Source organism: Balaenoptera borealis (assembly GCF_965194805.1).
Source record: "Balaenoptera borealis genome assembly, chromosome: 1".
In the NCBI taxonomy this organism is placed as follows: domain Eukaryota; kingdom Metazoa; phylum Chordata; class Mammalia; order Artiodactyla; family Balaenopteridae; genus Balaenoptera; species Balaenoptera borealis.
This window is the reverse complement of record NC_138860.1, coordinates 171,796,795-171,824,793: the sequence shown is the minus strand read 5'-3', so window position 1 is coordinate 171,824,793 and position 27,999 is coordinate 171,796,795. Positions and strand designations below refer to the sequence as shown.

Here is a 27,999-nt window from a genome sequence, read left to right as displayed (position 1 = left end):
CAGGGTGGGAGGGAGTGAAAAGCGGGGTCCCACCACAGACCAAGCTTCAGGAGGCAGAGGCCCAAAGCACGGCAAGGTGGATGTATCCATGCTGGTGGCCCCTGGGTGGAACAGCTACACCCCCTGAAGCCCCCAGAACCCTCACAATCCACAAGGGCTCTGCCAGGAACAGAACAGGATGATGCTAGGTGCCACTGAAGGTCATGACCCTGAGGTCTCAAGGGGCCTGGTTTCCTCCGCACGATGGTAAAAATACTAGGATCAGGGACACCAACAACTGAGAACAGACAGAAACCTGCACAGAAAGGCCTTTCCCCAGGTCTACTGCCATCCTTTCTTAGCGTCAAGGATGAACTCCAGAAGTTCCAGAAGAGCAGGTCAAAAAAGGATTTCCCCAAATCAGGATGCCTCTTCAGTTTGGGGCTCATGAGAGAAGGTCGCCCTGCTCAGTTCTTATGGCAGACAATCTGGACTAAAAGTCCTACTGATGGTAAGGCCTTCCTTGGAGTAAAATAATGGAAAAATTCCTGGGTTTTTTCCTGCATCACAGAAATGAATAATGGTGCTGCCATCTGCTGACTAGAGAGCTACATCCAGCCTTGCTTACCCTCCTCTGGCATTTCAAAGTCTGTGAGCCATGCACCCTGTGTCTTTCGATTAATAACTTCTTTATTCTGGAAAAGCAAATGAAAGTCATATTCATATAAACACTGACATTACAAAGTACAGGGAAAAGGGGGAGGGAGAAGGAAACAAAAACCTCTACAAATTCTGCTAATACTCTCTCACCAAACAAGACCATAATGCTTTTCCCCAATTCAATCACTTATATAATAAACCACAAATAAAATCTTCTCTGGAAGATACACTGCTCCTCTTTGAGATGGCAGGAAAAAGGGACCGGAAGTTGGGGTAGGAGGCTTTATTCTTTTGGCAGATCCTCTCAGTCATTATAGATATTGCTGCACTGTTAATAAAAAATATATGCTTCTCTGTAAAGCATTAAAAAAAAAAATCCAAGGATGAGATGGCTGAGGTCTCAGCTCAAGTATCTCCAAATACATTGTTGTCCATTCCCTGACCTTTCCATGTGCTATTTCTTGGTTGTTTTCCGGATCAATGCCATTCTCTGAAAGGAGAGAGAAATAAGCAATTACACAGGTTAGAGTCAGGAACTTTCCAGGACATCCATGTGAGGCTACCAGGTAGCACGGTCTACACCATAGGCTGGACTCCTCAGGAACCTACAGGCACAGGGCAGCTCAGCAGACTCCTTCTAACTCAAGCACAGTCTGCGGGGCCCTAAGAGAAGTTTCCATAGGCCAGTGGACCCATTTCATTGACCAAAAGACCCCAAAAGCCCTATACTAGCAGGATGGTAAAAACAGTTAAAAGCAGAAGGTGACAGCTCCTGCCTTTTGGGGATTTAAGGGACAGGCCATCAAAACATGTGCTTTCTAGGCTTACCCCCTTCCCCTAATCTCCTTCTCTGATGATGGAGAAAATAAGGAAGAGGGCTCTGTTTTGAGCCTGTTGCCAACACGTAAAGGGAGCTGACATTCCTCACTTGATAACCTGCAATGAAGGAAACTGACCCTAACAATTTCCACCATAACCCATCAGGGAAACATTCAGATCATGGGTTTCAAATCTTACTATTACCAGCCACTGGCCAAATTAATGACTTGCTTTGCTCACTCTTTTTGACTAAGAGATTGTTTGAACATTATGATATTGGTTGATTGATAAATAAATAAATAGGGCTGAAAAGTGGATAATTTGAGAGCAGAGCCAAATGACCGTCTACTGCCTGGAGGGACTTCCTTCTGAACAACATTGCAGTCCTTTGATTCCGGCTATTGGCGGTCTCCTTGTAGGGCTTCCTCTATGAGCTCTGTAAACATACCCACTCCAGAGATCCCAGGCTATGGAAAAGCGAGGTACACTCAGCCAGAACTGCCCGACTGTGGCCATCAAGCTTGGAAAAAGCCCACTTTTCAAATCAGAGTAGCCAGTTAAATTAAGACTTGTCAAATGGAGGCCAACATTGCTATGAGACTGACCAATGACTGGGACAGCTTGTTCCCCAGCAGAAGTGGAGACAGGTTCTCTTACTGACCCCTCAGTTCTGCAGTAAGAGGGACGGAGAACAAAGGTTAAGCTGGGGCAGAGGCCAGACGCCTGGCAGAGCAGCCTGGGTGCGACCTCCTAGCACAAGTACAGCATATTTCTACTTTCCTTAAACTGCCCTCTAGTCGGAGGGTCCTAGATGATGTTCAAATCAGCAACAATGAAGGAAAATTTCTTTAAAGAGATGTGGAGGGGGCGAGTTCCATACAGGTTAGAAGAACCTAGAATCAACAGCTTTAAGTGGCACCCATTAGAGTTGAGAGAAAAAACTGAGACCCCATATGGCAGCAACAAAGCACCTAGGAAAAATCTGGCTGATCTCCCGTGCAGCCCTGCTGCCTCGTGCCCTCTCTGACGTTTGGGGGAAATGACAAGCACAGTGATGGTGGCTGTGTGCGTTCTCTCTGAGACACAGCTCAAGGGATCAGCTGTGGCTGGCCCGGGACTCTGAAGCCTTCTCACCTGTTTGTGAGCTTCTGTGGTGCAAGCTTTTTTGTAGGGTCGTATTTCTTCAGAGCCAAACCCTGGGATCCACATGTTCCACTGGCGTTCTGTAAGGAAGAAGCCCACACAGAGGTAAGGGGACCAGGAAGGTAGTGTCAAGGTGCAGTGTGACCCTCAGACAAGGGTCAGGGAGGACTAATCTGGGCAATCAACTGTACTAATTAACAGTAACTCTGCAGAGGGGCTCTATGGGACACAAATGGGGGAATCACATATGGTGCCTCCAAGGTTTTAAAGGACACTATTTGACCTTCTTGCAAAGAAATAAGAGGTAAATGAGTCAAAACTTTGAGTGTGGAGCCCTAAGGTTTCCATGCAGCTCTTCAGGAAAGGAAAGTTATTTGTTTCTTCAATTGTCTTACCCCTATGCTCAAGGTAACCCCTCTCAAACCGAAAGGAGGAGTAGGAACAGAAAGGCATTCTTTGCAATCTGGAGTTAAGAGCCAAGCCCCAGTTCTGCTGCTTCACTGTGGAGCAATATGACGTTGGTCTCAGTTTCTTCACCTTTTATATGGTAGTAACAACAGAAATAACCACCTGATAGGATGGTTGAGAGGCTTCAATGGCATAATGCAATCCCAGAGCCTGGGATAAATACATAGAGATACAGATACAGACACAGGTATGTCCATGCCACAGCTCCATGTCCTTGTGCCACTGGATATGACCATCCCTGTAAGACTGTCACTACAAGTTATCAGAGGGCAGAGATTTGGTTTTTCCACTTTTTCAGTAACTGGCATAGCCACATGGCCCCCTAAATCCACATATAAAAGTGTCCTGGACTTCCCTAGTGGCACAGTGGTTAAGAATCCGCCTGCCAATGCACAGGACACGGGTTCGAGCCCTGGTCCGCGAAGATCCCACATGCCGCGGAGCAACTAAGCCCATGCGCCACAACTACTGAGCCTGTGCTCTAGAGCCCATGAGCCTCAACTACTGAGCCTACATGCCACAACTACTGAAGCCCGCGCGCCTAGAGCCCGTACTCCACAACAAGAGAAGCCACCGCAATGAGAAGTCTGAGCACCGCAACAAAGAGTAGCCCCCGCTCGCCGCAACTAGAAAAAGCCCACGCGCAGCAACGAAGACTCAACACAGCCCCCCCCCCCAAAAAAAAGTGTACTGCACTTTAAGTACATCCAATATAAAAAAAAATAATTATACTTACAGAAGATTATTTAGGGAATAAATCTCTACTCAAAAGGAGTTACATGGGGACTCCTTTATCATGCTCCCTTAAAGCACTGAAAACATTTGTTCTGCAAATTTGATTTGCCCCAGGCAGGCACTTACTTAAAATCAAATTGAATATTAGTGGTTTTATAGTTATACTCTGTGTCTAATGCATAGCAAATATTGTGTGAATGAATGATACACAGTTGGTTCTAGAATTATTTTATATACAGCTCTCTTCCAATATTTCTTTGAAAATAAAAATGAAACTTTCTGCTAATAATAGTTGTTGTCAGTACTTGAAAGTGACACTAAGATTATTCTCTGGAAATTACACTTTACAATCAACACAAAGTGGATCAGGATATGGATATGCAAAGCCACTTTAAAGAGAGTAGCTACCAGGCATGAATGCAAACATGTAAGTACGTGTAACTATATATTTAAATAAGTGTGTACAGCTGACCTTTGAACAAGGCAGGGGTCAGGGGCGCCAACCCTCCCTGCACTTGAAAATCTGCGTATAACTTATAGTCAGCCCTCCAACCATGCTGTTCCTCCATAAATGCAGTTCCTCCATATTCACAGATTCAACCAACCGTGGATTAGGTAGTACTGCAGAATTTACTACTGAAAAAAATCACCTATAAGTGGACCATGGTCAGTTCAAACTCGTGTTGTTTGAGGGTTAACTGTATTTATATTTTATATAATATTAATAGAATAGCAACAACATTTAGTGAATAAAATGTGTAATAAAATGGCTGGGACAAAGCAGCATTGTGCAAAGCATTCTATGTTCATTATCTCATTTAACTTTCACATTTATGAAGAAAGATCCTGTCTCAACAAATGATCTTCACTTCAGACAAATCAAATGGAACATATGTCAGGTGTAATCACAATATAAATATTCATGCACTGTATAGCATTTATGGTAATATATATGATAACATATGTGTATGTGTAATATGTGTGTATTTGCATATACATGTTTATAATAGATTCTGATTAAAATATATTGTGGGGACTTCCCTAGTAGTCCAGCGGTTAAGACTCCGCACTCCCAATGCAGGGGGCCCGGGTTCAATCCCTGGTCAGGGAACTAGATCCCGCATGCCACAACTCAGAGCCTGCATGCCGCAACAAAAAGATACCACACGCTGCAACTAAGACCCGGCACAGACAAATAAATAAATAAATATTAAAAAAAAAAGAAACGTTATTAAAAATATATATATATTGTGGAAGTGTTAAAAAAATATATATATATATATACATATTGAACACATATTCAAGTAAAATAGGTTAGGAGATACATAAGTTAATCAGTTTAGTAACCCTGAACATCTACATTCAATTAAACCTAAAGATAATGAACTAGTATGAATATATACTCTACAAATAAATATGCTTAATCAAAAAAAAAAAAAACAGAAATAAAGAAAGACCATGTCAGTCAGAAGGGGAGGTTATTCAACTATTCACGTATAGAAAATAGCCGGGTCAGAAGCAAACACTGGCAGTGCCCATCCCAGCCCGTCCAGAAGAGAGCCATCAAGAGTTTACAGCCTCGCTGGCAAGCTTATCCTTGCTGGGTGCGGGGCAGGGAAGTTGTGGGCAGCAGGCCTAGATGGTTAACACCAGGTTCCCTAACTCCCCAAACCCTGATCCCAGGCCTCCAAGCAACCTTCTGATTATGATTCAGGTTCCATTAGGCCCACTACAGAAGCTATTCTGGTCATGCAGACTTTCGAGTATCCATGTCTGTGATAATTCTTACCCTTAATGAAGAAACATATTCCAATTTTATTTTCAACAATTAAAATACAGAATATTTTTAAAAATAGGAATGTTAAACTTTGAAAGTAATATAATCTGCTGTGGGATTTTTTTTTTTTGGTATGGTAAAATATACATAAAATTTACATTTTAACCATTTTTAAGTGTACAGTTCAGTGGCATTAAGCACATTCACACAACCATTACCACTATCCATCTCTAAAACTTCATCAGTCCAAACCAAAACTCTGTACACATTAAACAGTAACGCCCATTCCCCCATCCTCCTAGTCCCTGGTAACTACCATTCTACTTTTTGTCTCTATGCATTTGTGTTGTGGTGGTTTTAAAACATGTCTGTCATCAAGAAGTGGAGTCTGTATTCCCTCCCCTTGAACCTGGACAGGTCTTTGTGATTGCCTCAAAGAACAGGAATCAGCAGAAGTAATGCTGTGTGACTTCGGAGACTGAGTTACCAAAGGCCATGCTGTTTCTGCCAAATGGTTATGGGACACTTGTTCTAGGAGCCCGCAGCTGCCATGCAGAAGTCCAGCTATCCTGGGACTGCATATGAGGAGACCAGGTAGAGAAACCACAGAGACAGACAGAGAGAAACTTGTAGAGTCCCTGCTTTTTGAGTGTTCCAGCCCAGGCATCAGACGTGGACATGATGAAGCTCTGTTACAGGTTAAACTGTGTCCTCCAGAAAGGTGTATTGAAGTCCTAACCCCCAGTACTTCAGAATATACTGGAAATAGGGTTGTTGGCAGACATAAGTAGTTAAGATGAGGTCATACTGGAGGAGGGTAGGCCCTTAATCCAGCATGACTGGTGTCCTGTGAGGAGAGACACAGACACACAGGGGAGAAGCCCACGTGAAGACCGAGACACAGGCTGGAGCGATGCAGCTACAAGCCAGAGAATGCCAAGGATTGCTGGCCACCACCAGAAGTTAGGAAGCAGCAAGGGAGGATTCTTCAACAGAGGCACTGGAGAGAGCTTAGCCTTGTTCTTCTGGCTTACAGAACTAAGAGGATAAATCTGTGTTTTTGTTTTCTTGTTTTTTTTAAAAAAATAAATTTATTTATTTATTTTTGGCTGCGTTAGGTCTTCGTTGCTGCACACAGGCTTTCTCTAGCTGCGGTGAGCGGGGGCTACTCTTTGTTGCGGCGCATGGGCTTCATCATTGCGGTGGCTTCTCTTGTTGTGGAGCACAGGCTCTAGGCGCACGTACTTCAGTAGTTGTGGCACGTGAGTTCAGTAGTTATGGCTCATGGGCTCTAGAGCTCAGGCTCAGTAGCTGTGGCACATGGGCTTAGTTGCTCTGCGGCATGTGGGATCTTCCCAGACCAGGGCTTGAACCTGTGTCCCCTGCACTGGCAGGCAGATTCTTAACCATTGCACCACCAGGGAAGCCCTCATCTAACATTGATAATTGTAATCACTTGGAAATGAATAAGCTACCCCCCTGCATTGGTTGCAGTGTGATCAAAAGAAAGGGGACAGTCTGTGACTACAAAGACAGTCAGGCCAAGGGAATGAGGCAGAAGATATTAAGGGATTGAGTGCAGATCAGCCCATGGCTGAAAGGCTTCCTTCCCAGTGTCAGGGAGATACTGCTCCGGGAGGCACTGGTAGTGGAGGTGGAATAAATAACACACTTCTGGTAAACATTGCTGGTATTAATAGCAAAAGACAGCTATTTCAATTATTTATTATTGTGTAACAAACATGGCTTAAAACAGTAACAGTTGTTCGTTTTGTTCATGGGCCTGGGGGTGGACTGGGCTTAGCTGGGCAGCTTTGCTAAGGATCTCTCATGTGATTGAAGTCAGGTGGTGGCTGGGGCTGAGAGTGTTTTGAAGGAAGGCGTATTAGTCTCCTAGGGCTGCCATAACGGTACCACAAACTAGATAGCTTAAAGCAACACAGACTGGGGGCTTCCCTGGTGGTGCAGTGGTTGAGAATCCGCCTGCCAATGGTGGGGACGTGGGTTCGATCCCTGGTCCGGGAAGATCCCACATGCCACGGAGCAACTAAACCCGTGTGCCACAACTGCTGAGCCCACGTGCCACAACTACTGAAACCCGTGCGCCTAGAGCCCACACACCGCAACAAAGAGTAGCCCCCGCTCGCTGCAACTAGAGAAAGCCTGCACGCAGCAACAAAGACCCAACACAGCCAAAAATAAATAAATAATTTAAAAATATATATATATCTTAACAACAACAACAAAAAAATGTTAGATGAGTATCTCCCAGAAAAACCGAAGCTCAAATTTAGTGTCTATTAAGTAGAACAGCAGAATACAAAATTATATGTACATTATGGATATAATGTTCTTGAGAAAAATACATCAATAAGCTAAAAACTGGAAGGAAAATACCATTATATGTATGGTAGAGATATAATAGCTACATTTACTAAGCTCTTACTTTGTGCCAGTCACTTTACGAACATAACCCATAATCCTCACAACGACCCTGTAAGGAGGGTATTATGATCCCCGCTATACAAATGAGGAAACCAGCTCTAAGAGAAAGTAACTAGGAAGGATAAGGTGGTACAGTTAGAAAGTGGCACACCCAAGGCCAGGGTTCATTCCCCCTACCATGCATGGATTTCTCTTTCCTGTTTAATGCTACTATTGCATGAATACATAAATCCCAGAGCCCAGAAGTCTGATCCCGGCATGAAGGTTCCTGGAGGAGCAATGGTGTGGCTACCTCAGGGAGAAACGAGACCACATACCTAGATGCAGCTGGACATCTTTCACCTCCAGGGTGCTGGACTTGCGATGCCGAGCAAGCTGGCACGCTGCTGTCACCACGCTCTCGATAAAATCATCAGCAATCTGCAGCAGCATCTGGGGGAAAAAAAGTGGGGGAGAGTAACCATGACACTGGCAGGGCAGGCTCCTGTTGCTGGGACAACTGTATCTGCTTGAATCACATATTCAGTCAGGCTTTCTAACAGAAGGCCTGGAATCAGCATTTGAGCGAAGGTGGGGAAGAGGAGTAAGGACCACAAGAGAAACACATTAACTCATTAACCAGGTTGAGAGAAACTCACACCTTTCTGAGGATGTACTTTCCATACTTTGTACCTAGCAGCTATCAACCGGCCCAACCCCTACCCCCTCCACATCTTCTTATGAATTAGGTAGGAAAATAAAAGTGAATCATTAAATCCTCACTCCCTCATATGCCCTTAAAGCATTTTTATTTCCATTATCTCACCTAGTCCTTATAATCATCCTGTGAAAAAAATGGGGCATAGGTTTTACCCTAACTCTATAGAGGAGGATGCTAAGATTCAGGGAGATTAACTTGTTCATGGCCATGTAACTATTAAGCAGCAAAACCAGGATTCAACCTCAAGGTTCTGAGTCCAAATGCTGGATTCTTTCCAGTTCATTATCAATTATTTCTAGACTGTGTGAAGAGCAAAATCAGAATTCTGAAGTTAAAAATCTACATTAAAAAAACTGAAATTTTGATCAGTGAATACCTTCCTCATGGCTTCCTCTGCTGACCAAAAAAATAAAATAAAATAAAATTACAACTATAGTTATAAACATTCCTTGTTCTGCTGGACTATCAATGCATTGTCATCTTTCCTATGGAACCAAATGGATACCACCTAAAGGAAAGATTTCTAATTAAACATGGCAGATCAACTCTAAAAATGACCTCCTCTCCTTCCCTACACCCATTAAAATAACAAGAAAGGAAAAAAAAAAAAAAGACATATAAATCCACAAAGACAACAAGAATAGGAGAGAAAACCTTAATGGACAAGATATTCCAATAAACTTTTAAAGTAAATTTTTGTTAAGAGGTAACAAAGGAAGAATGGGAACTGACCTAGCAGACAGAAGGTATAACACAAATGCACGCAGAGGGGACGCCAATGAGAACGAACTGATTTGCCCTTCGCAACTCCTAAGAGATCCAAGATTTGGAGGTGTGATTAACCACAGAAGACTGGACTGAGGTATGGAGCTAAAAACTGGACAACTGTTACATGTCTGTACAGAGTAGTCCCCCAACCCCCACACTTCAAAAGCAGCCAAGTGACTTCCCACACGTACCTGACCCAGAACACAGTAGGTTTACTCCCCAGAAAAACTGAACAGGAGTGGCTACAGATGAGAGTACACCAGACACAGCAGAGACAAGGGAAAGACACAGCCCCTTTCTTTCTCTTGCCTTGCTTCCAGAACGTTAGAAGCTAGAGATAAACCCTCCAGATAGGAGACTAAAGGATTTTTCTCTGCATATACCAAATGATTCCAGAGAAAAGACTTACAGATACTGATTAGGGAATCCCCCATTAAGAAGGCTGACTATGGACAAATTATTCTGAAGCAAAGCCAGTGGTATGCTGGAGCCAGATTAGATGAGGTCATGAAGGCCAATTATATGCATTTCTTCCAATCCTGCATTCAGTGACAAAATGTTGATAGCTTAAAATAGGGCATAGTGAGAATATTTACACCACAGAAATCAGGAAATGCTGAAAGTCAGAGTCTTTTTCTCCACAGAGCTGGTTGTTAAACATTTACCAATACATGACTGGGCAAAGACCATCAGTCAATAAGTTCTGCTTCAAATCAGGTTTTTAGTGGCTCATTCTTTAAGAACGGATAGCCAGGATCACCAGACATTTGAAGAAAGTCTCCAACACTAAAAAGAAAATAAACAAACCAAAGGGGAAAAAAGGGACCCAGAGGAAACTCTTGCAATGCAGGGAAAAGAAGAAAATGTCAAACAACGTAATTAATATCCTTAGAGAGAAAAATAAGATACTACAACCGTAAAATAAGAACAGAATGGCTTAGGGAAAAAAAAGTCAACAAGAAAAAGTTCATGGAAATTAAAATTTTTATTATAAAAGAAAGTTAAAATTTAGAACATAAACTAAGGAAAATCTCCCCAGCAAGTAGAATTTAGAATTACAAAGAAATGAAAAAAGAGAAAAGATAAAAAACCTAAGAGGATCAATGCAGAAGATCCAACATCCAACCAACTGTCATTCTACAGAGAAAGAAAAAAAGCAGAGAAGAAATTATCAAAAAACTAAGATTAAAAAAATGGAACCTTCATACACAGCTGGTGGGACTGTAAAAGGATGGAATGCTTTGTAAAAACAGGAAGTTCCTCAAAGGAAAAACACAGAGTTACCATATGACTCACCAATTCCAGTCCTAGGTAGATATCCAAGAGAAATGAAAATGTATGCCCACAGAAAAATTTGTACATGAATTAAGAAAAAGAAAGAGGGGCTTCCCTGGTGGTGCAGTGGTTAGGAATCCGCCTGCCAATGCAGGGGACACGGGTTTGAGCCCTGGTCCGGTAAGATCCCACATGCCATGGAGCAACTAAGCCCACGTGCCACAACTACTGAGCTTGCGCTCTAGAGCCCACAAGCCACAACTACTGAGCCCGCCTGCCACAACTACTGAAGCCCATGCGCCTAGAGCCCATCCTCCGCAACGAGAAGCCTGCGCACCGCAACGAAGAGTAGCCCCCGCTCACCGCAACTAAAGAAAATCCTGTGTGAGGACCCAATGCAGCCAAAAATTTAAAAAAAAAAAAAGAATATTACTTAGAAATACAGAGGAATGTTCTAGAAACAATTAAAACTGTTGAAAGTGACTGCCTGTGAGCAGCAGCCTATGCCCTTTTTGACAGGCAAAAGTAGCAGTGCTGTTAGGTATAAAGTGCTAGGCATTCTCCTAGGTGATTTGTATAAGTTATTCATGGGACCCTGACAATAACCCTGTAGATAAATAATATCATACCTTACCAACACAGGAGGAAGCTGAGTCTCAGAAAAGTTAACTGACCCACCCACAGAGCCAAGTCTCAAATTCAGACTTGTCTGCCTCTAAAATCTGTTCTCTTAATGGCTATTCTATACTATTTCTCAGGGACATAGTCTCTGGGGTACCCAATCCCACCTTACCTCCTCCACATCTTCATCCAATTGCTCATTAGGATCCACTTCTCTTACTAAGTCTTGTAATTTCTTCTTGGTCAATACCTAAAGTTAATTGGGAGAACATTTTTTTCAGCCAAGTAGCAAAGAAACAAACACCTCATTACCCTATAATGAAAGGCTATCAATTTGTTGGGTTTGGTTTCTACTTTCCAAAGAATTATCAGTCTGGCTTACTTGGTGCTATTACTACAAGACTATAGTCTCAAGACAGAAATAGCCTAGGGAAAGGCAAAAAGAGCAATATGGAAGAGAGGCCAACATCTGTCAGATAGTTTCAGTAAACTCTACATTAATTTGCAATTTTCTGACCACCACAAGCTGTACAGTGCCTCTGCTGCCTTTGGACAAGCTCTTCTACCCTTTGTCCTACCTGCTCAGCTCACAGTGCCTCCTTTCTGAAGCTCTCCCAGCCCACCCAGGTAAAAGCAACCACTTCCTCCTTTGGCCTCCACTGTACCCTGTGTACCCTTCTATCATTGTGTACATTTATAAACTTGCCTGTTTCTGACTTAATAGGCTGAGGGCTCCTTGAGGGCAGGGAACATGTGTTCATCTCTGTATAACTAAATATCGATATTTGTGAAAGTATGTACAACTATGATCCCTCTTTCATAAAGGAAATGTTATACCACATATATATGCCACTAAAGAAGGATCAAAAGACATACACTAAAATGCTAACCATAGTTATTTTGGGGTGGTGGTAGAATTCTGGGCTATTATTCTTTCTCTTTTTCTAAAGTTTCGTGATAAGCATTGCATGACATTGGAAATAAGGAAAAAATAATAATTTTTAAAATAAATATTTGTTAATAGTGTCTCAGATCTATCCATTCAACCATCACTTAATTCAAGCCTTTGCCACATACCTTGATTTACTGCAAAAGTCTTAGACTTGGTGTTCCTCCCAGTGTGACCCCCTTCCTACCTTTCTTGTCCCCTTACTGTCAAGTTAATCCTCCTAAGATATACGACTTTTATTATGTTACTTTTAAGCTTATTAAATATTTGCAAAGATTGTTTATTGACTAAAAGTTCCAACGGAAACTGACTAGCATAGGCCTAGTATGTTCTGCCATAATCCTACCTATACAATTTTATCTCCTGCTCTTCTCCAACACCACACCCATCATGGGTTGGTCTCCTGAATACCTGCCCAACACTTCCCATTCACCGTTGCTAGTTCCTCCCCCATTCTCTTGAACTGTTGTCTCCTCATCCTATTCTACCCAGCCTACAAGGCCCAAGTCAAGAGAGTATACTTATTTCTTATGGCTCTGGAGGACAGAATCAGGATCATGGGTAGAAAGAGGGGGTCAGATTTTAGAATCACTGCAGAAAATAAAGGCAGCAGCTAGATGAACTAGGAGAAAAGACTGGAGGCAAGAGTACTTTCATTACAGGAATAATGAATAATGAATCCATTAATTATTTAACTATTTTATTTTATTTAACAAGTATATAGCATATATATTTATATATAAATATATAAAAACCTGTCACAGGCAAGGTGTTGTGTCAGTGCGTGTATATATGGATGTATGTATATGTATATGCATGCACACACATAAATACTACAAAGTAAAAACTGATAAATGTACATGATATTTCGATAAAGAACTTGAGAAGTCTGAGAGGAAGAGGCAGCAGCTGAGATGGACATCTCTCAGAGTACTACTGCTTCAAAGAACAGATAAGAGGTGCCCACAGAGAACAAAAAGCGGATGATACCTGATTGTTTTCAGGGCTGAGACGCCCTCCCGTCCCAGGAGTGCCTGGGATCTTTACCACTGTAGTGCTATTGGCCATGGAGCCTTGTGGAGGGGTGCTAGCTGGTTCCGGTTTTATTGATGAGAAATTGGACAGGTTGATTAGGGCTGAGGGGCCAAACTGGTTCATAATCTGCCGCGCTTTGGACTTCAGCTCATAGAGCTTATCGAGATCCTGTTTCTTTTTGGAGCTATGAGGACCAAGGCCAATCAACTGTAGAAGAAAAACAAGAGAATTAGCTCTGGAAGTACATGTAATAAAGGATGAGTTTTAAAAGTAAAATTCTATGAGGTCTGTCAGACTTTGAAGGGTCTTCATTTGATACCTGCACATTGAAAATGGAGGGAATGAAGAACGTTCATTGCTCTCACCTGATATTTAGAAACCATCTCTTCTCCAAAAGCTGAATAAAATAGTCCACACAAGTGAAATAAAGAAGAAAGTAAATGAAATGAGGAATCTTATGTACAAAAATAAACTAGAATGAGCAAGACATTTTTGAAGACTTTGTAAAAATAGAATACTTGGTTAAGTACTACATGCATTATTTTTGAACATCAAATAATGCTAAACTCAAATAAATCATGGCACAATCACATACTTGAAACCTAGTCACAAAACTTCAGAAAACAGATTAGTTCATTTTGGCGTTTCAAAACATGCTTAAGTCTATGTCAGGGCCTAATAAACACAGTTTTTAGCAATTGTTAAAAGTAAGCTCTTCACTGTCATCAAGGGCAAATTTTCTCTGAGTGTTAGCAATCTTTAAATACATGCAGAGTCTCTAGGCTGGAGTAGCCAAGACTTCTAAATTTTAGAGCCATCAGGCTGACTCCGTGGACATCAGCTTTGGTGTCATCAAGATCAGAAGCACATTCAGGAAGTTCCACCCACAGTGACCTCAAGGAGCTTACTTACAGCTATCTGAGTGTCTAGATCTTTAATTACATCAGCAACGGCTGTGAGCCCGGTGAAATGAGAGGCAGCCATTTTCAAAAGCTACCTGTAAATGAACAACTGGCATCAAGCACCACCCTTGCCACAGAACCATTTCAGTTGCATGGCCTGCACATCTTCAACAACCAGAATGCAGGCAAACTGACTGTGGAGAACATTTCCTTATTCCAACTGGGCACCAAGAAAAACATCTCCATTTCTTTCATATACAACTTTTAAAATTAATTAATGATGACAATAGTAACATTAAGACTCTCTTACAATAAAATGAATGTACTATTTGTTAGAGATAAGCTAGCAGCATATGAAATACTTTATTGGTCAAAATTGTGGTATTTGAACCTGCAAGAATCATGGCAATGTTTTCAGAACTTGATAAAGCTTAGCAACCTGAATAAGTACCTATTGCTGAGTTCCTCTCCAACAAATTGTCTAACTCTCTAATACAAGAAATCATCTTCTCCTGGTTTACCCTTAATAAAAGCAACTAACTATGCACTGGTTAAGTGATCAAGAGAAACTTGTTGGCCAAGAGCCAGCTGAGGGGGGGCAGCACAGCATCAGGACTACTTTTTTTTTTTTTTTTTTTTTAATGATTTCCTAACTCCCCTCCACCCAGCTTCCTCCTTAGCTCTTTTTTTTTTTTTTAATTAATTAATTTTTTTTTTGGTTGTGTTGGGTCTTCGTTTCTGTGCGAGGGCTTTCTCTAGTTGTGGCAAGCGGGGGCCACTCTTCATTGCGGTGCGCGGGCCTCTCACTATCGTGGTCTCTCTTGTTGCGGAGCACAGGCTCCAGACGCGCAGGCTCAGTAGTTGTGGCTCACGGGCCTAGTTGCTCCGCGGCATGTGGGATCTTCCCAGACCAGGGCTCGAAGCCGTGTCCCCTGCATTAGCAGGCAGATTCTCAACCACTGCACCACCAGGGAAGCCCCCAGGACTACTTTTTTAAAACCATATGTGGTCCACGTCTCCTTTTCCCTTACCCACAAATCTTACCAATGGAAGAAATGGGAAAGGAAAAGATTGTTAACATGGTAACAGTTGTCCTAATGTTATAAAAGCAAACTATTTTCCCAGATCAAGTCCTATGAAAAAGCCTATTAAAGATTATCAGTATGAACATAAGCCACCGCAATGAGAAGCCCACGCACTGCAATGAAGAGTAGCCCCCGCTCGCCACAACTAGAGAAAGCCCGCGAGCACCAACAAAGACCCAACACGGCCAAAAATAAATAAATAAATTTACAAAAAAATAAATAAAATAAAATTTAAACAGTCGATCAATCTGGAATGGGGGGAGTAATACACTCCTCCTTTCACACACTCCTCCATTCCAGATGGAACAGATATTTAAATTTTAAATATAAAATCATATACTAGATAAAATATAGAATATCTTTATTTTTTATTTATTATTTTTTAAAATTTATTTTTGGCTACGTTGGGTCTTCGTTGCTGCACGCAGCCTTTCTCTTGTTGCAGAGCACAGGCCCTAGGGCACGTGGGCTTCAGTAGTTGTGGCACGTGGGCTCAGTAGTTGTGGCTTGCGGGCTCTAGAGCGCAGGCTCAGCATTGTGGTGCACGGGCTTAGTTGCTCCGCGGCATGTGGGATTTTCCTGGACCAGGGATCAAACCCATGTCCCCTGCATTGGCAGGTGGATTCTTAACCACTGTACCACCAGGGAAGTCCTTATTTTTTATTTTTTTTAAAGATTTATTTAGTATTTATTTATTTTATTTATTTTTGGCTGCATCGGGTCTTAGTTGTGGCACACGGGATCTTCGTTGAGGCATGTGGGCTTCTCTCTAGTTGTGGCGTGTGGGTTTTCTCTTCTCTAGTTGTGGTGCGCAGGCTCCAGGGTGCATGGGCTCTGTAGTTTGCGGCACGCGGGCTCTAGTTGAGGCGTATGAGCTCAGTAGTTGTGGAATGCGGGCTTAGTTGTCCTGCATCATGTGGGATCTTCGTTCCCTGCCTAGGGATCAAACCCGTGTCCCCTGCATCGTAAGGTGGATTCTTTACCACTGGACCACCAGGGAAGTCCCTAGAATATCTTTAAAAAATATTCAGAAACCTAAACTTAACACTTTATACAAAAATTAACTCAAAATGGATCACAGACTTAAATGTAAAATGTACAACTATAAAACTTTTAGGAAAAAACAGGAGAAAAAAAAAAAAAAAAAAAAAACAGGAGAAAATCTTTGGGCTCTAGCTAGGCAAAGAGTTCTTAGACATGACACCAAAAGCATGATCAATAAAAGGAAAAACTGATAAATTGGCCCTCATCAAATTTTAAGTTTCCTCTGTGAAAGCCCACGTAGAAAGGATGAAAAGACAAGCTACAGACTAGAAGAAACTACATATCCAAAAAAAGACAAACTACATATCCAACAAAAGACTAGTATCTAGAATGCATTAAGAACTCTCAAAAATCAATAGTTCAAAAAAAATTAATTCAATTAGAAAGTGGACAAAAGACACACCAGGCATTTCACCAAGGAGGATACACAGATAGCAAATAAGCAAATTGAAAGACATTCAATCAAAAACATTAGTCATTAAAGAAAAGCAAATTAAAACTACAATGAGATATAACTACACAACTATCAGAATAGCTAAAATAAAAAACAGTGACAACACCAAATGCTGACGAGGATGCAGAGAAATTGGATCACTCACACACTGCCAGTGGGAATGTAAATGGAATAGCTACTCTGTAAAACAGTTTGCAGTTTCTTAAAAATCTAAGCATGTACTGTCACAGAGGAGCCCAAAAAGACATGAAGACTAAATGGAAAAACTAAGATCTGAATAAACTATGGACTTCAGTTAATAATAATGTATCAGGGACTTCCCTGGTGGCCCAGTGGTTAAGAATCCACCTTCCAATGCAGGGGACCTGGGTTTCGATCTGTGGTCGGGGAAGTAGGATCCCACATGCTGCAGGGCAACTAAGCCCACGTGTCACAACTACTGAGCCCGGGGCTTCCCTGGTGGCGCAGTGGTTAAGAATCCGCCCACCAATGCGAGGGACACAGGTTCAAGCCCTGGTCCGGGAAGATCCCACATGCCGCGGAGCAACTAAGCCCGCAAGCCACAACTACTGAGCCCACGTGCCACAACTACCGAAGCCTGCGTGCCTAGAGCCCGTGCTCCGCAACAAGAGAAGCCACTGCAATGAGAAGCCCACGCACCGCAACGAAGAGTAGCCCCCGCTTGACACAACTAGAGAAAGCCCGCGTGCAGCAATGAAGACCCAGTGCAGCCAAAAATAAATAAATAAAATAAATTTAAAAAACAAAAAAAACTACTGAGCCCACGCACCACAACTAGAGAGCTCGTGCACCGCAACTACTGAGCCTGTGTGCTCTGGAGCTCGCGTGCCACAACTAAAGAGAAGTCTGTGCGCACAATGAAAGATCCTGCGTGCCACAACAAAAAATCCCACGTGCCACAACTAAGACCTGACGCAGCCAAAAATAAAATAAATAAATAAATATTAAAAATAATAATGATAATAATGTATCAAACGTGGTTAATTAGTTGTAATGAATATACTATACTAATGTAACATGTTAATAATGGAGAAACTGGGTACAGGGTATATGGGAACCCTGTACTATCTTCCCAAATTTCCTGTAAATCTAACACTGCTATCTCAGCAGGGTCTCCTAAATAAATAAATAAATAAATGAATGAATGAATGAATAAATGGATTTTAAAAACTGCTCTAGGAAAGAGTTTATTAAAAAAAATGAAAAAAGGAAAAAAAAGACCAAATCACGAATACACAAAACAACAGGAATGAATCTTAAAATATTTAGGTGAAAAAAAAGCCAGTCTCAAAAGAATACATACTATATGATTCCATTTATATGAAATTTTAATATCTAATGATCTAAAAACAAATCTCTAGTGACAGATGGGGCAGAGATTGACTGCACAGGGGCAGGTTGGAAGTTTCTGAGGTGATATAAACATTCTGTATCTTAAGTGGGGGAATGCTTACACAGCTGCTACATTTATCAAAACTCACAGAACTATATGTTTACAATGTATACATTTTATTGTATGCAAATTATACCTCAATAAAGTGGATTTGGGAAAAAAAAAACAAAAACACGCAACTACTGTATGACCCAGCAACTGCAATCCTAGGCATTTATCCTAGAGAAATGAAAACTTATGTTTACACAAAAACCTGTACACGAATGCTCATAGCTTTATTTGCAATAATCAAAAACTGTAATCAATTCAGACGTCCCTTAATAGGTAAATCATTAAACAAACTGTGGGGCTTCCCTGGTGCCGCAGCGGTTGAGAGTCTGCCTGCTAATGCAGGGGACGCAGGTTCGAGCCCTGGTCTGGGAAGATCCCACATGCCGCGGAGCAACTAAGCCTGTGCACCACAACTACTGAGCCTGCTCTCTAGAGCCTGCAAGCCACAACTACTGAAGCCCGCGAGCCACAGCTATTGAAGCCCACGCGTCTAGAGCTGGTGCTCCACAACAAGAGAAGCCACTGCAATGAGAAGCCCGCGCACCGCAACAAAGAACAGCCCCCTCTCGCTGCAACTAGAGAAAACCCGTGTGCAGCAACGAAGACCCAACACAGCCAAAAATAATAAATAAATAAATAAATAAGTAAAAGAGTCCATGTTGTATGATTCCAGTTATGTAACATTTTTGTTTTTCTTGTTTTTTTAAAAATTAATTAACTAACTAATTAATTAATTAGGTTGCACCAGGTCTTAGTTGCGGCAGGTGGGCTCCTTAGTTGTGGCTCACCGGCTCCTTAGTTGCAGCACGTGGGCTCCATAGTTGTGGCAGGCAGGCTCCTTAGTTGTGGCATGCGAACTCTTAGTTGTGACATGCATGTGGGATCTAATTCCCTAACCAGGGATCGAACCCGGGCCCCCTGCATTGGGAGCGTGAAGTCTTATCCACTGCGCCACCAGGGAAGTCCCCTATATAACATTTTTGAAATGGCAAATTTTACAAACAGAAGACAGATTAGTGAGGTTGTCAGGGATTGGGTGGGAGGGAGGGAGGTGTGGTTACAAAAGGCAATATGAGGGGCCCTTGTGATGGAATTGTTCAATATCTTGATAGTGATGATGGATAAATGAACCTATAAAAAGTGATGAAATTGTATAGGACTTAGTACTCATACACATATAAGCAAACAAGTGCAAGTAAAACTGGGGAAATCTGAATAAGATTGTTGGGTTAAATCAATGTTGATATCCTGATTCTCAAATTACACAACAGTTTTGTAAAATGTTACCATTGGGGAAAACTGGTGGTGCAAAGTGTACAAGGGATATCTGTATTATTTCTTATAACTTCATATAAATCTACAATTATCTCAATTTTTAAAAATTGGAAAAACAATATTCTCAAGAATAATTAATATCCTTCTAAGGATGACTTTATAAAGCTCAGGAGCCATAAAAGAAAAGACTAATATGTTCAATTACACAAACATATGGCAACAAACATAACAAAGTTAAAGAACAAAAGACAAGCTAGCAAAAATATATGCGAGATATATCAAAGGACTAATTTCTTTTATATATAAAAATAACTACAAATCAGTAAGTACCAACTACCCAAAAGAAATATTGTGAAGAAATATGACAGTACAAGAAAAAGAAATTCAAATGGTTCTTAAAATAATGAAGTGATCCTTATTCTCATTCATAATAAAAATGCAAATTAAAACTACAAGGTACTATTTATTCCCCATTTGGCAATGATGAAAAAGTTTTATAGGGACTTCCCTGGTGGTCCAGTGGCTAAGACTCCACGCTCCCAATGCAGGGGGCCTGGGTTCGATCCCTGGTCAGGGAACTAGATCCCACATGCCGCAACTAAGAGTTTTTCTTTTTTTTAACATCTTTATTGGAGTATAATTGCTTTAAAATGGTGGTTGCAACTAAGAGTTTGCATGCTGCAACAAAGATCCCACATGCCGCAACTAAGACCTGGCACAGCCAAATAAATAAATAAATTAAAAAAAAAAAAGAAAGAGTTTTATACATACTGTGTTTGAAAATTTTATGGAGAAATAATCATTTCATAAGTTGCTGGAGTGGGGGAATATAAATTAGTTAGAGGCCTCTATAAAGAGCTACTTGGCTGTACCTACCAAAATAAGAAAAGCATATATTGTTTTAATCCCATAGTTCTATTTTTAGCAATTTATATTATAATTGAACTTGTATGTGAATAGAATACTATGCATACAAGGAATTTCAACCTAAATGTCCATCAAAAGTGATATAGTTAAATAAACTAGAATATAACTATATAATGTAATAGACTGAAAAAGAATGAGACTCATGAAAATATTATGCTAAGTGAAAGAAACCAGTCACAAAAGACTACATATTGTAGGATTCCATTTACATGAAATGTCCAGAATAGACAAATCTATAGAGACAAAAAGTAGATTAGTGGTTGCTAGGGCTGAGGAGTGGGGGAGAGGAATAGGGACTGACTTCTAATGTTTATGGAGTTTCTTTTAGGAGTGACAAAAATAATCTAGAATAGATTGTGGTGATGGTTGCACAATCCTGTTTGTAGCAAAAAAACCACTGAATTGTATACTTTAAAATGATGAATTGTATAATATGTGAATGTCTCAATAAACCTGTTTCTAAAAAACGAGGAAGCTCATGAAATGACCTTCAAGATACACTGTTCATTGAAAATGCAAGGTTCAGAATAGTGAGGATAGGGATTTCCCTGGTGGCGCAGTGCTTAACAATCTGCCTGGAGCTTCCCTGGTGGTGCAGTGGTTGAGAATCTGCCTGCCATTACAGGGGTCATGGGTTCGAGCCCTGGTCTGGTAAGATCCCACATGCCGTGGAGCAACTAAGCCCGTGTGCCACAATTACTGAGTCCACACGCCACAACTACTGAGCCTGCGTGCCACAACTACTGAAGCCCATGTGCCTAGAGACCGTGCTCCGCAACAAGAGAAGCCACCGCAATGAGAAGTCCACACACCGCAAGGAAGAGTAGCCCCGCTCGCTGCAACTAGAGAAAGCCTGTGCGCAGCAACGAAGACCCAATGCAGCCAAAAATAAATAAATTAAATAAATAAATTTAAAAAAAAAGAATAGTGAGCATAGTTTGTTATCACTTATTTAAAAAGACACAGGGCTTCCCTGGTGGCGCAGTGGTTAAGAATCCGCCTGCCAATGCAGGGGACAGGGGTTCGAGCCCTGGTCCGGGAAGACACCACATGCCGTGGGGCAACAAAGCCTGTGTGCCACAACTACTGAAGCCCGCGGGCTTAGAACCCGGGCTCTGCAGCAAGAGAAGCCACCGCAATGGGAAGCCCGGGCACCCCAACAAAGACCCAACGCAGCCAAAAATAAATAAATAAATATTTTTAAAAAGACACATAATTACAAATGTATAAATTATTCCTGGAAAGATACATAAGAAGCTGATAACAATGGTTGTCTTGAGGGGGATAGCAGAATGGTAGTACCTGGGTGGTCCATGGGACCAAGGTGCGAGACTTATCTTTCATTGTATACCCCAGATTCTGTAATATATGCATAAGTAACCTATGAAAAAAATTAAAATAAACTACTATCTGGTTTGTTTCCACTTAAGAAATAGGTAATACTGACCCCTGTTTTTAAAATATAACAAAAAATATAGCAGTAGCAACAAAAATAAACCTTGACCTTTATCTCACACCTTATACAAAATATCAATAAATTAAAAACTGATCACAGACTTAAATGTGAAAATGTAAAACTATAAAACTTTTAGAAAACATAGGAGAAAATCTCCCTGACTTTGGGTCAGGCAGAGTTCTTAGATACAACACCAAAAGCACAATCCACAAAAGAAAGAAATTGATAAAGTGGACTTAATCACAATGTAAAACTTCTGCTCTGCAAATGAAAACAAAGACAAGTCTGAGACTAAGAGAGAATATTTACAAATCACGTATCTGACAACTTGTATCCAGGATATATAAAAGACTCTCAAAATTCAATAAGAAAACAACTCAATTAAAAAAATGGGTAGGGGTTTCCCTGGTGGCGCAGTGGTTGAGAATCTGCCTGCCAATTCAGGGGACACGGGTTCGAGCCCTGCTCTGGGAAGATCCCACATGCCGCGGAGCAACTAGGCCCGTGAGCCACAATTACTGAGCCTGCGCATCTGGAGCCTGTGCCCCGCAACAAGAGAGGCCGCGACAGTGAGAGGCCCGCACACTGTGATGAAGAGTGGCCCCCACTTGCCGCAACTAGAGAAGCCCTCGCACAGAAACGAAGACCCAACACAGCCATAAATAAATAATTAATTAATTTTAAAAAATTTTTTAAAAAAAGGGTAAAAGATCTGAACTGATCCTTCAACAAAGATATACAGATGGAAAATAAACACATGAAAAGATGCCCAATATCATTATTCATTAGGGAAATGCAAAATAAAACCACAATGAGATACCACTAAGTATCTATTAAAATAACTAAAATTAAAAGTAAAATAAACAGACAAGTGCTAAAGAGGATGTGGAGCAACTCAAACCCTCATACACTTATGATGCGACTGTAAAATGGTGCACTCTTTGGTAAATGGTTTGGCAGTTTATTATAAAATTAAATAGACACTTATCATATGACCCAGCAATCCACTCCTAGGTATTTACCCTAGAGAAATGAAAACTTACAGTCACACAAAAATCAGTATGTGAATGTCTATAGCAACGTTATCCATAATTGCCAAAAACTGAAAACAATCTTTCAACTGGTTAATGGATAAACAAACTATGGGTATATCCATATAATGGAATACTACTCAGCAACAGAAAGGAAGAACTACTAATACACACACCATGGATAATCTCAAATGCATTAAGCTAAGTGAAAGAGGCAAGACTCCAAAGGCTACCTGTATGAGTCCATTTACATGACCCTCCAGAAAAGGCAAAGCTATATGGATGCAGAGCAGATCAGTGATTGCCAGGGTTTTGGGATTGGGGAGGGTGTGACTACAAAAGAGCAGCATGAAGGAAAATTTGGAGGGTGGTGGAATTGCTAGGTAACTTGAGTGTTATGGGGCTTACATGACTGTACACACTTGTCACAACTCATAGAACTGTACCCTCAGAAAGGTGAATTTTATGGTGTGTAAATTTAAAAATAAGTTTAAAAAAATCACAACATGATCAAAATGGTCCAAATTACCTGTTTACTGACAACTTTCATTAGCCCAATTGTAGACGATGCTGGTCAAGCACAATGGAATGAAGTGACCATAAATAACCTGAATTCCATTATGTAATATACCATGGTTGCCTTCGGGCTACTCAAATTTCTAACTCTCATTTCCTTAGAATGCCAAGAGGTAGGAATGTACTACTGAGTAAAAACAGAGGCATTAACTGTGGGACAGTTTGAGAGAACAATTATAACAGGAAACTCTTTCCTAGCTCCTACTATGTGTAATTCATGTGCTATGGGATTCAAGAAGTCAGGAAAGTCCACACCCCAGTGATCTACAGTAGAAAATACTTAAATGATTTTATCAAAACAAGATAGCTTGGCTGGGAGTTCAATTAAATAACCAAGACTATCCTCCCTCCCCCTACCCATCACACTTAAACTGTAGTTGATAGGCTGAGGATGACAAGCCCTAATTGCTTTCCCTTTTAACAACCTTGTACCTCAAACAGAAATCCAGTTGCAACTCTATTATTATTATTGTATCAAGAGGATCTGATTTTTCAGAGAGTAGGAAAACGGGGGAGACCTTGCAGTAGAAGACTGTGGTCTTCTCTGGGAATCTGTTCCATTAACAGATTTTTTTTTAAGTGAAGAGAATAGGGGAATAGAAGACTGGATTGTCTTCTTTTATTTTGGCTACCGCATGGCTTGTGGGATCTCAGTTCCCCAGCGAGGGATTGAACCCGGGCCACGGCAGTGAAAGCACCGAATCCCAACCACTAGACCACCAGGGAACTCCCTGGATTGTCTTTAAAACCCTTTTACCTCTGAAATGTTTAGGAATTTATTATTTAAACAAATACTGGAGTAAAGGGGACAACCAGCCTGACAGCATAAAAGCCCTAACACTATGGTACATGACTTAACGATTTGGGTTTTCTACCGGGCTGTTTCTTTCCTCACTGGCTTGTAGATGTATCTAAACAAGTTCATGCTTCCCAGCTTAAATAAACCAAAAAGAATCAATTATATTGCAGTCTGTGAGACCTGAGAGCAACAGAAATGTGGGATTTTTTTCCCACTAGTTTGACCCTGTTTAGGCAACTTTGACTTAACAGAAAAGTAGTACAGTACAGTGGTTCAAGGGATGGACTCTGGTGGCAGTCAGTGTCTGGGTTCAAGTACCAACTCTGCCACTTATTAGCTTTATGTCCTCAAGCAAGCTACCTAAACTCTTTATGCCTCAATTTCCTCATCTGAAAAATGGAGTTAATCATAAGGTGTACCTCATTGTTGTGACAATTCACTGAGTTTATGTATCTAAAGCACTTACAAGAATGTGTGGCACATACTAAGTACAATTAAAAATGTTTGCTAGTATTTTATATATGCTCTCCTCTTTTAAATCTTAGAGATAAAAGTTAGTATATTAAACCTAAAAGGTTGTACCCATCCTGCTATGTACTGGTGGCATCCTGTAACTATTCTTATTACTACAGACATTAAAAAAAGAAAAGTGGATTAAAAAACAAAAAGTAGTGGCAAATGGTCAGCAGGAGGCTGATGAGAGGTACTGTGGCACAGGGAAGACCCAAGTCAGTTGGGCTAGGTGTCATCCTAGCTCTGCCACTGAGTTATATGAGCTGCCTTTGACCAGAGTTTCTACATCTATAATTAGAAGAACCAGGCAAACTCTAAAGTCTCCTCCAGCTCTAACGATTAGTGTAAGATTTAAAATTAAGTCCATATGTACAGATTTCAAAGTTTGTCTTCTGCCTCCAAAACACCTGTGTCACAGTGCAGGCTATAAACACTGCTGATGTACTACCTCCAAAGTACTTTGGGGCTTTCCACAAACACCTTTGGTCAAAAGTAGTATGTTCTATGTTCACATCAACTTTAACACAATGATTTTCTGATCAGGTACTTACTTAGAAATCCTATTCTAATAATTCAATCAGTGTTAGAGCCACAAATGAGTGAAATAAGTAGTACAATTTGCAAATGTAGATGAGGATGATAACTCAGGAATAAACTACTATTAATTAAACCATCAAGTATTTTGAAATGGTGGTATGGCCATGCTTTACCTCATAATTTGGTGTAAGTTTTGACCACTTGCATTTAGTATAGGCACTTGCAAACAGTTTAGGCAAACCCACTGGGAACAAAGTTATTGCAGTTTCCCCAATCATCTAGTTCATGTTACAATAATTGTAAAGTTAATCCAATTTAAGCCCCTGTTCTTCAAATTGGTCTTTCTTGGCCTCCTAAATTTAAAGTTAAATATGTCTTACTCCAATGTGAAGGAAAGTTCTATTCAGGTCCCATTTTTCTATCTTGAATATCTATGCTTCTTTAAAACACAGGAATTTAGTTCTCCTCAAATACTACACTACATAAATACCCTAATAAGTTACAGTACTTGATAGTAAGAGGAGTCTTGAGGAGGGGAGTGCTTTCATTCAATGCCATGCTTTGTATAACTATTACCTCTATCTTGCTGATGAGCAAGCTGAGACATGGCGAGGAATCCACTTAGAAAAACAGAAAAAAGTTTTAGTCAAACACAACTGGGTTTGACTATGGCTGGGCCACTTAGTAGCATGGGATTTCAGGCAAGGCACTTAACCCTTCTGCACTGATTTCCTTGTATGTACAATGGGACTAACAATAACTAACTTGTGGGGCTGTAAGTGATAATTAAATGATCTAATATTTGAAAAGTGCTTATGATGATATCTGGTTAGTCTAAGTTTTTTTTTTTTTTTATTGGAGTAGAATTGCTTTACAATGCTGTGTTAGTTTCTGCTGTACAATGAAGTGAATCAGTATTTGTATACCTATATCCCCTCCCTCTTGGACCACCCTCCCACCTCCACCCACCACCCCCATAGTCTGAGTAAGTTTCAGTAAAAGTATTACTGAAGAATGAAAGTGACTGGTCCAAGTTTCTCCACCATCCTTATCTAAAAGCAGCCATCTTCCCTAAATGCTTATGCTAAAAATAAAGGGTACATTTTACTTATTTGTGACTTTCTAATTGACTTACTATATTGTTGAGGGGGAAGGAGCTTCATTTAAAGGTTTCCTAACTCGTAAGTGACATTCATTGTATCAATGTCAATACAGTTAACAAGACCCAAAATACAATACTAGAATTTGTAAAAACTTCCCTCTTGAGTTTGAAGTTAGAGCAAAGATTCTAGAAGCATGTTTTCAAGGAATATTAACCAAGCATCTCCTATCTGCTATGCAGAGCAGGGTACTGTATCAAAATCATGATCTAATCAATCATTGCCTCACTGTAATCCTAAACCTTCTTTGGACTTTAGCCTCCTTATATGTAAAATACGAGTTTAAAAAAGATTATCTTTCCGGGTCCTTCCATCTCTGCCATCCTCTTTTTTTGAGATGCAGAGATCTGTGCTCAGAGTTGGGTGGAATGGGATTTAAAGCACTTATCAAGTATACAGCTGAGTTCAAACTGCTTCAACTTCCCAGCAGAGCTTCGCCAGAACGAAGCAGAAGACGAAGATGCTTGCAAGTGGGCTTCCTAGACTGTATCCGACACAAGATAAGCCTGCCAAAAGGCAAGTAGGCAGCGCGAAGGAGTCGTCTTTCCCTGAATACATCCTTTACCACTCTTGGGTCACCCAATATGAGAGAAAAAAAAAAGGATCACTATATTTTTTCCGAACTCTCTCCCTTTCCCTTGGAGGCTGATCTCCTCACATCCATGGCCCCTTATACTCTCCGCTTTTAGGAGCTAGTGTCCTCACAGCCCCGTTCCCTCAGGTACTTCGGAGTCTCCAAACCCCGATCCCGTCCCCACAGAAGCCCGTCTTCACTGCCCGCTCCTGTTCTTCCCAAACCCAAGTGTTCTCTTACTGCTCCTGCCTCTCAGGAACCTAAGTCTTCGCCGCCCTGTTTCTGAATCCTTAGAAACCTGGGTCTTCACTGTCCCGCTCCTACCGCTTAGCAGCCCAAGTCCTCACGGCTCCGCTTTTACCTCTCAGGAGCCCGTGGCTTCACGCCCCGTTCTCTTCCGACCCTCTCCTCTTAGGAGCGCGGGTCCTCACAATCCTGTCCCTCTCAGCCCACTTTCCCTCGGGTGCCGGCTAACTCCGTCCCCTTTCCCTAAGTCCCGCCTGGAGCCCAGGTCCCCACAGCCGCGTCTTCTCCGAGCCCCGAGCCCCTCAGTCCCGTCCCAAGAGCCCGATTCCTAACACAGCCCCGTCTCCTCCACAACCTGGCTCTTGAAACACTGACCACTGTGGGTCTGGGTCCTGACTCCCTCCTCCCGCTCTTCTTCCTTAACTGCCAGGGCCCAAGACTCACAGGCAGCAGCGTCTATCTCCCCATGATATGCGGAGACTGCCCCACTGAAGCGCTCGTCTCAGCAGCCGGTCCGACTGCTCGGCCCTCCCCGAGTACTTCCGGCACCGCTCCCCGCCTCCAACCCGGAAACGCGCGGC

At 41.4% G+C, this 27,999-nt stretch overlaps 1 protein-coding gene across 5 annotated transcripts; it reads right to left on the bottom strand.

The window, feature by feature from the left end:
* Nucleotides 1-651: 651 nt before the first annotated feature.
* On the bottom strand, nucleotides 652-27,985 carry TAF12 (TATA-box binding protein associated factor 12). Of its 5 annotated transcripts, XM_082348753.1 has the most exons (8): nucleotides 27,863-27,934; nucleotides 14,287-14,371; nucleotides 13,740-13,771; nucleotides 13,330-13,581; nucleotides 11,563-11,640; nucleotides 8,344-8,458; nucleotides 2,593-2,681; nucleotides 652-1,129 (listed from the first exon to the last, which is right to left on the bottom strand). In XM_082348753.1, exons 3-8 carry the CDS (start codon nucleotides 13,755-13,757, stop codon nucleotides 1,094-1,096), a joined length of 588 nt encoding a protein of 195 aa, XP_082204879.1. In that variant the 5' UTR covers nucleotides 13,758-13,771; nucleotides 14,287-14,371; nucleotides 27,863-27,934; the 3' UTR covers nucleotides 652-1,093. The 5 variants fall into 5 exon arrangements, with proteins under 5 accessions (XP_082204879.1, XP_082204878.1, XP_082204880.1 ...); XM_082348752.1 differs by lacking the exon at nucleotides 13,740-13,771 and having other exon boundaries at nucleotides 27,863-27,965; XM_082348754.1 differs by lacking the exon at nucleotides 14,287-14,371 and having other exon boundaries at nucleotides 27,863-27,955.
* Between the last annotated feature and the right edge of the window lie 14 nt (nucleotides 27,986-27,999).

Coding starts and splice junctions, on each gene's coding strand:
- TAF12 (XM_082348752.1), bottom strand. CDS start 14,358: ATGGCTGCCTCTCATTTCACCGGGCTCACAGCCGTTGCTGATGTAATT. Junction 13,582..14,286: donor ATCTAGACACTCAGATAGCT/GTAAGTAAGCTC, acceptor TTTCTTCTACAG/TTGATTGGCCTTGGTCCTCA. Junction 11,641..13,329: donor TCAGCCCTGAAAACAATCAG/GTATCATCCGCT, acceptor AATTAACTTTAG/GTATTGACCAAGAAGAAATT.